This window comes from Austrofundulus limnaeus, unplaced genomic scaffold, assembly GCF_001266775.1.
Source record: "Austrofundulus limnaeus strain Quisiro unplaced genomic scaffold, Austrofundulus_limnaeus-1.0 Scaffold432, whole genome shotgun sequence".
NCBI lineage: Eukaryota > Metazoa > Chordata > Actinopteri > Cyprinodontiformes > Rivulidae > Austrofundulus > Austrofundulus limnaeus.
The window spans coordinates 297077-305232 of NW_013952834.1; the positions used below are offsets into that span (position 1 = coordinate 297077).

General features: G+C 39.7%; 1 protein-coding gene across 1 annotated transcript in view; it reads left to right on the forward strand.

Annotated features, from left to right (window-relative positions):
• tubgcp3 (tubulin gamma complex component 3) overlaps window positions 1-5369 on the forward strand; it is a 19823-nt gene extending 14454 nt beyond the window's left edge. The window contains exons 17-22 of the mRNA XM_014024628.1: window positions 790-878; window positions 2682-2813; window positions 2891-3031; window positions 3126-3242; window positions 3318-3412; window positions 3732-5369. Of these exons, the coding sequence (XP_013880082.1) occupies window positions 790-878; window positions 2682-2813; window positions 2891-3031; window positions 3126-3242; window positions 3318-3412; window positions 3732-3798 (641 nt within the window). The 3' untranslated portion in view covers window positions 3799-5369. The remainder of the gene's footprint in view (window positions 1-789; window positions 879-2681; window positions 2814-2890; window positions 3032-3125; window positions 3243-3317; window positions 3413-3731) is intronic.
• Window positions 5370-8156: the final 2787 nt, after the last annotated feature.

Below are 8156 nucleotides of genomic sequence, written 5' to 3' on the forward strand. Positions count from 1 at the left end.
GTCCAGCGTTCTCCTCACTTTGATTCTAAGCCATGGTTTGATTGTCTCATTTGCTCCCCTGTTTTTGTATGTATGTATTTAGGAAAATACCTATCAGTCTTTCACATTAAATTCCAGTGAAATATATTTATGTTTGTGGTTGTAATGTGACAAAATATGGAAAAGTTCAAGGGGTATGAATACTTTTGCAAACCACTGTATATATATATACACACACACACAAACATAGCCACGTTATTTATGCTGCAAAGCATTCTGGGTAAATGAAACATACCACTGCTCCTGTGCAAGCTCTTTCCAGCTTGAATTTTAATTTTGGATAATATCATTATAAATGGAGGTGCACGGTGTTTACTCCGGAACCAACTTACTAATCATCATGTTTGATCATTTCRACCCATATATTGTGCAGAATAGAGAAACTAATACAAAATATAACTTTGTCACACATTACAGCTTTTTAGCCTCGACTCTGTGTTTTAGTCTCAACTGCAGCTCATCATCATCATACCTAGCATGCATTGCATCGAAAAAAAAGATGAGATGCTTTAATGAAAATGGAAAAAACATACAAAATTTTAGTAATTAGGAGTTTTCATGTGTCACAAAAAAACAAATATTAGTAAAATAGAAAAGGTAATGACATATTAAGACCAACATGTCCAAAAAGCCAGAGATCTGTTTAAAGCCATTGTAAAACTTGTATTCAAAGTGAATTCGGAGGATTTGATTTATTATTTCACCTGTTTGTAGTAATGATTCCTGTCCCGGTTCTTCTTTACCTTCTAGAGCTGTCTGGTGTGCTGCATCAGTGTCACATCCTGGCCTCTGAGATGGTCCACTTCATCCACCAGATGCAGTACTACATCACCTTTGAGGTGAGTCTGGCTGCCGTCAGCAGAAAGTATCACTAACAGACACGTTCTGCTTCGATTAGCGGGAGGTGGTGCTGATTGTTAAATCAGAACTGCAGAAGAAGAGGGTGAAAAGAGGTGGTAGGGTTAGATAGAGAGATAAGATAAGATAAGATAAGATAAGATAAGCCTTTATTGTCATTGTACAGAGTACAATGAAATTACAGTTCACAACACCCATTTAGAAAAAGACAGAACAAACATGGGAGAACAGGTGCCCTGGGTCATGCTGCCACAGACCCTGCATAGATAAGATAAGATAAGATAAGATAAGATAAGATAAGATAAGCCTTTATTGTCATTGTACAGAGTACAATGAAATTACAGTTCAGAACACCCATTCAGAAGAAGACAGAACAAACATGGGAGAACAGGTACCCTGGGTCATGCTGCCACAGACCCTGCATAGAGCAAGGCTCATCTTCATGAAGACATCACGAGGAGGCGCAACCATTAAAAGAAAAACTAAAAACCACACAAGAGAAGGTGAGAGGGAAAAACCATATTATATCAGCATATAACATTTATAATGACAATTGTAGTACAGGGAAACAAAAAGTGTGTTAGAGATGCACTTTTTTGGGCCGATACTGATTTTCTTTTATTGAACTAACCCATACAAACTCATTCAAGATTATCTTCTGTCTTAAAACAAATACATCCTCATAGAAACCTTCTACACAGACAATATGAGCTGTTGTCAACTCCTCATTAAGGGAAGTAGCTGTTTGTTCTAAAAATTCTAGACAACATTTTCTAATTTGCATATTTGGTCATTTCAATGTAATTGATTCCAGCTGTAGGAGATAAATATCAGATAAATACTCTCTCTAAATAATGTTTACAACTCCAACGTTAGTAAAATTATTAATGATTTTAATGATTTGGCTTGAACCATATAATCACAACATTTATCTTTCCTGGACAGTTTCAAGTAAAATATAAAATACAATTTTAGATTTAAATTTATATTTAGGCACTGAAGATAGAAATGCGCTAGAACATTATAATCTAGAACAGTGCATCTTTACTACATCAGGGTTTATGTGATCCTCTATCAATGGTTAATGATGAATAAATAAATACAMAAACTACTGTTATATGTGGTGGAATTACTCTACATTAAATCCTCCTTTATCCAAGCATGGAGCTGGCAGTGACACTCAAACAGAACTATGTGGGGTTTTTGTTTTGTTTTGTTTTGTTTTGTTTTGTTTTTTACGTTCTTCGTCCTGGAGCCAATAATAACTATTTTATGCTATTACTTTTTTACACTGTTTGTAAAGTTGTTTCAACTTGACATTACATATATAAATGGACCAAAAAGAGACAACAGTGAGCAGGGAGTTTGTCTCCTCTCCACTCTCTGGCTCCTGCAGCTGAGCCTCAGGGCTTTGGGACAGAGGAGGGGCCATCACTGAAGATGACTCGATTCACTTTTAACCCATAAAAATTTCCAAACTCACCAGATAAAGTATCTAGATTTKACTCTAGTTTGTTTWAAAAGGCGCTAGAAGTGTTTGGCTAAATCTAGTGAGGAAGTCACTTGATAACACTGACCACATTGCTTGTTTCTGCATCCTGCATTTCTCAGAACTGACCATTTAAAAAACGTGCAAAAACATCTTTATTTTATTTATTTATTTTTGTTCAGCGTGTTTCCAGTTGGAGTCGATCGAGGTGAAACYGGCAGATACTGGTTTCAGGTCGATGGCTTTGTGCAGCCCTAATATTAATGTCCAGAYGCCACTCACAAACTGTGTTCAGGTGCTGGAGTGCTCATGGGATGAGCTGTGGAACAAAGTCCAGCAGGCTCAGGACCTAGACCACATCATTGCTGCCCACGATGTCTTCCTGGACACCATCATATCCAGATGTTTGCTYGACAATAACAGCAGGGTAACAGCTGGTTCTATTTCTTCTATATTTATCTTTCCACCGTTCACCGTAACTTTAATCAACTTCTTTCTGTCCAGTCTCTTTTGAACCAACTGAGGGCCATATTTGACCAGATAATTGAGTTCCAAAGTGCCCAGGACGCCCTCTACCGCTCTGCGCTGGAGGAGCTGACCCTCCGACTGCAGTTTGAGGAGAAGAAGGCAGCCAGGGAGGAGGAGGTAAGAACTGAGAGCGACAGMACACAGAGAGAAAGCAGACTTGTGGTGTAGGTGTGACAGGATCTGACGAGGAGGAGTGTGGTGGTTAATTCAGGGTCAGTGGGGAGTGACAGCTGAACAGGAAGCAGAGGAGAAAAGGAGGATTCAGGAGTTCCAGGACACCATACCAAAGATGAGATCACAGCTCCGAATCCTCACCCACTTCTATCAGGTACCAGCCTCGAGCYAAAACCAACCCCACTTATTAAAGTCAGTGTTTTAACAAGTCTCCTGCTCCTTCTCTCAGAGTATCGTCCAGCAGTTCCTGGTGCTGCTGATGACCAGCACAGACGAGAGTCTGCGCTTCCTCAGCTTCAGACTGGACTTCAACGAGCACTACAGGTTTGTCTGTAAAGTACTCTTATATACCTGTTCTTAATAATAATTAAATATTCACTGGAGAAAACTGGGATCTCTGAGAGCACTTAAAGAAAAACAGTGACTTTTTTGTTTTTGTTCAAAATGTTTTTTTTTTTCTTTTTTTAAACTCTCAGAAGAGCCAGGAGTCAGGTGAGGCTGAAGGGCTGGACATGAACAAAACTAAACTGGTTGTTGATTTAGGACTTARTTTAGCAGAATGTTTGTTTTTGTTTTAGAAAGAGTTGCACAAATGTATTTCTGTTTTAAATTCATTGTTTTTTCCTCTGTCGTGTTCTTCCAGGGCCAGAGAGCCGAGGCTGCGAGTGTCTCTTGGCGCCCCCAGAGGCCGCCGCCTCTCCAACATCTGACGTGACGACTGACAGCCGCCGCCCCCTCCCATCCAGTCTGTCCACGTGAGCGAACGTCACACACGCTTCACCTCCGGATGATGTCGCCGCGTCTCGGAGGCGTGATCCAGACCCTCCCCCTCCCCTACCACAAAGTGATGACATCACTGCTCTGTGTGGCAACATCAGCTGAGCGGAAAGGATTCGCGTCAAGAACTTTTCTAAATTTGCAGGTTATTTAAAGAAAGAARGTGTCTGCATGAAGCGAGAGTTCATCTTAGGAAAACTTTCTGGCTGTGACGAGGATGGAGCTGTCCACGCCACAGAGCGCCTCCTTCCATGGCATGCCTTATCAGTGAGCGAACTGGTTGCCAAATTCAGCCCCGACACACAAAATATTTGTACATAGAGTGTTGCAGATGTGTGTGTATACATGTATGGTTACACGTCGACCCTCTTGGGTCGGATGGGTGTGATGAGCATTTCTTTTCCATTTTGTATTTATAAAAGTTATTATTAAAATGTTGAATTGTAAGTATCATTACAGCTGTTTTGAAAATGAGTTTTTGTCCTCATTAAGGTGGTAGAAACTGAAGGAACCAACAAGAAGATGCGTCTTTTAGCTTCTCAGGTCAKTTAGATCACAACCACATTCAGCAGCTATTAAAACCCCATATTACTGGTAAATTTATTACAGCTTAACCATCAACTTTAAGACCGACTGAAAGGTGTTGCCACTTGTGCATCAGCTAACAAAGTTTTACACTTATTTTGTATTTAGTGGGTTTTTTATGTCCGTGTTTACAAATTGTGTTTTTCTGTCTATGAGGAGGAAATCATGTTGAAGAACCACAGCCACCTCAGAAACCAGAGGATTTCTAAATGTTTGGATGTTTTTAAAAAGTGTAAATATTTCTACTCACAGGTTCAGTTGCTTGTCACGTGAGACTTTTTCTAAATTGGAGTATTTGAATAGGGTTTGCTTCATCTTTGTGCAGAAATAAGGACTTTTTTAAACATAGTTCACAGTTCATGTTTTCAGCACAGACAGAAACATCAAACCAAAGCAAAAAGCTTCCTGTTGGTAAATCCATGTTTCAGTCGAGAACATGGGAAAGACATATTTGTTGGTTCTGGTGACGTTTCGAAGCTAAACATTGGATCAGTCTTAAATGTTGGAGCTCTGGACCAAAGTCAGAGTTTTTAAACCAAGCTGTTGGTTTTATGTGTTAAACTCAGTAAATGGGTTTTCTTAAGCTGTTGCCCTGTGGTGGCGGTATCTGCAGGTTTTCAAACTTGTCTCCTTTTAGTTGTTTTTTCCCCCACTGCAATCAGGATCAATCCATCCCATAATAACCAGTTTAAACTGATCTGATTTAAACTGTGTGAAGTGACTTCCCCGTCTGTATTTTGAGCGAATCAATCGGTGCTGCGTTTGGTCTGCTTTCTGACAATGACTTCCCAAACTGATCCTGGATCAGCACTTGTGTTTGTGCTCTGTACATAATCCTCACTGTATAGCACATAATGTATAAACACTGGAGATGATCTAACCACTTTCCTCTTTAATAAAAACATACTTTTTTAACTTATAAGTGTTCATTTCAAACTGTTTTCTGGGACGTACTGCCACCTGCTGATAGGAAGGGAGATGTTTTACAAAGATAAACACGTGCCAGTATTATATTTACAACTGTGTGACAGACTGATGTTTTATCTATAACTATAATTTCTTATTTTAATGAAGTCTTTGTTGCTATGTAAACAGACAACTTTCTAAAGCCATTATTTTCTGTGAGGAATCATTTCAGCTTTGGTAAGCCAGGCCAAAGCACTAGACTCATCTGGCTCCTCTTGCAGGTGGTGGGTCCACATGGACCCATGTAACACACCCCTCTTCCACTGGTGTACCTTTAAGCAGTTCTCACTGATTCAGCCTCGGCCAAATGTGACTACGTTTCCAGTTCCAACTGGGTTTTTGAATCCGCTCCAGTCGCCTTTCCAGATGGGTGACAGAGTATTGCATGACGGAGCTGCKCGTGGGTAGACTCAGAAAACGTGGTACTGGTAAACTTCTTCCTAGCAAGCCACTTTCAATCCAAGTATGTACAACCTCTGGCAAAAAGTATGGAATCACCAGTCTTGGATGAGCACTCATTCAGACATTTCATTCTGTAAAACAAACTCAGATCAAAAACATGATACAATAATAAGGTCATTCCAAAGTGCAACTTGTTGGCTTTCAGGAACACTCAAAGAAATGAAGAGAAGACATCATGGAAGTCAGTGAATGTTACTTTTATTGACCAAGCACAGGGAAAAAGTATGGAATCACTCAAATTGGAGGTAGAAAATAAGGACACACCCAGTCAATTTCCTTTCCCTAAATGAACACCTGCCTCAGATTAGATCTGCTCATTAGTCTGCAGTTAAAAACACCTGCAGTCATGACACCTTGGAGGGCTGCTGGACGAAGTGGAGAGGCAAGAACCATGGCTCCAACAAGAGAAATGTCTCTTGAAACAAAAGAGGATTCTGAAACTTCTTGAAGAAGGTAACGCTTCACACATGGTTGCTAAAGATGTGGGCTGTTCACAGTCAGCTGTATCCAAGATATGGACCAAATACAAACAGCATTGAATGGTTGTTAAAGCCAACTGTACTGGTAGACCAAGAAAGACATCAAAGCATCAAGACAAACAACTTAAGGCCATTTGTCTTGAAAACTGAAAAAGTACAACTAAATTGAGAAAGCATAAATGGGAGGAAGATGGAGTAAATGAATGTGACCGAACCATAAGAAATCGCCTAAAGCAGTGGTTCCTAATCCTCAAGTACCCCCTATCCAGCATGTTTTACTTGTTTCCAATTTTCCAAGATGACAATGCATCGTGCCATAGGGCAAAAACAGTGAAAGCATTCCTTGGAGAAAGACACATTCAGTYGATGTCATGGCCTGCAAATAGTCCAGATCCCAACCCAATCGAAAACCTGTGGTGGAAATGAAAAAAAAAAATGGTCCACAAGAAGGCTCCGACCTGAAAAGCTAATCTGGCAACTGCTATCAAAGAGAGTTGGCACCAAACTGATGAAGAATACTGTTTGTCACTCATCAAGTYCATGCCTCAGAGACTGCAAGCCGTTATAAAAGCCAAAGGTGGTGCAACTAAATACTGTACTAGTGATGTATTTTGAATGGTCTTTTGTTTATCTGTTATTCATGATTCCATATTTTCCTCAGAAATGAGTGATTCCATATTTTTTCCCTGTGCTTGGTCAATAAAAGTAMCATTCACTGACTTCCACAATGTTTTCTCTTCATTTCTTTGAGTGTTCCTGAAAGCCAACAAGTTGCACTTTGGAATGACCTGATTATTGTATCGTGTTTTTGATCTGAGTTTGTTTTACGGAATGAAATGTCTGAATGAGTGCTCATCCAAGACTGGTGATTCCATACTTTTTGCCAGGGGTTGTAGCAGATGAGATTGTGAAGTCCAAAGCACAGATAATCCCCTGGGTCTACCCTTGAGGTGCAAATATTTTTTGCAATTCTAGAAGGGGAGCACATACAACTAGAGTTTGATGGAGCAGTCTGAAACAACCAGGAGGTTTGCACAACATGGCAGTCCATGTTGTGACACTTATGAACCGTGTTGTAACAAATTTAAAAAGATGAAGCCAGACTACCTCACAAAAAAAGACCACAACGAATGAAGTGGTAACAACTGGAGGTGGTTTGCAGAGATGGATACATGTTCACGGGCTTTGTTTGGCAAAAACAATCTGGGTGAACTCAACCGAGTGRGTAGCAGCCTGATCACCAACGAGACCCTCTACCAGGCTTGGCTTCTGTTCATACCAGTATTCTGAGTCACTGTCTAGCTCAGGGGTATTCAATTAAAATTTAAAGAGGTCCAGTCAGAGAACATTTTGAGACCAAGGTCCGGAAGATCAAAATGTCAGACTGATATATGTGTGTGTGTTTGTGTGTAGCTATTATTGTATCAACATCTGCATGCATTGAAATGAATTCACTCTTATTCAAAAACTTACAATATTTATTGTCACGAAGCACAAAGTTGAACATTTACGTCTGATTTCTGATGTTCTCATTTACTGAGCAAATGTAGGATAACATGTCAAAATAAGAACTTGGGCAAAAGGACAACTGTAAATGTTCACAAGTGACTAACCAGTCATAAAAAAATGGAGGAAAAGGTTGATTTACATTTTTGTGTTTAACACCTGGACTGAACTGTCTCAAAATATTTAAAGAATTTAAATCTGAACACATTTAAAAACAGAACATTTTTATGCAATCCCTTATTTATTTTGTGCTCAGTGAGAGAAGTGAGCTCTTGCTCGTCCTGCCAGAATTT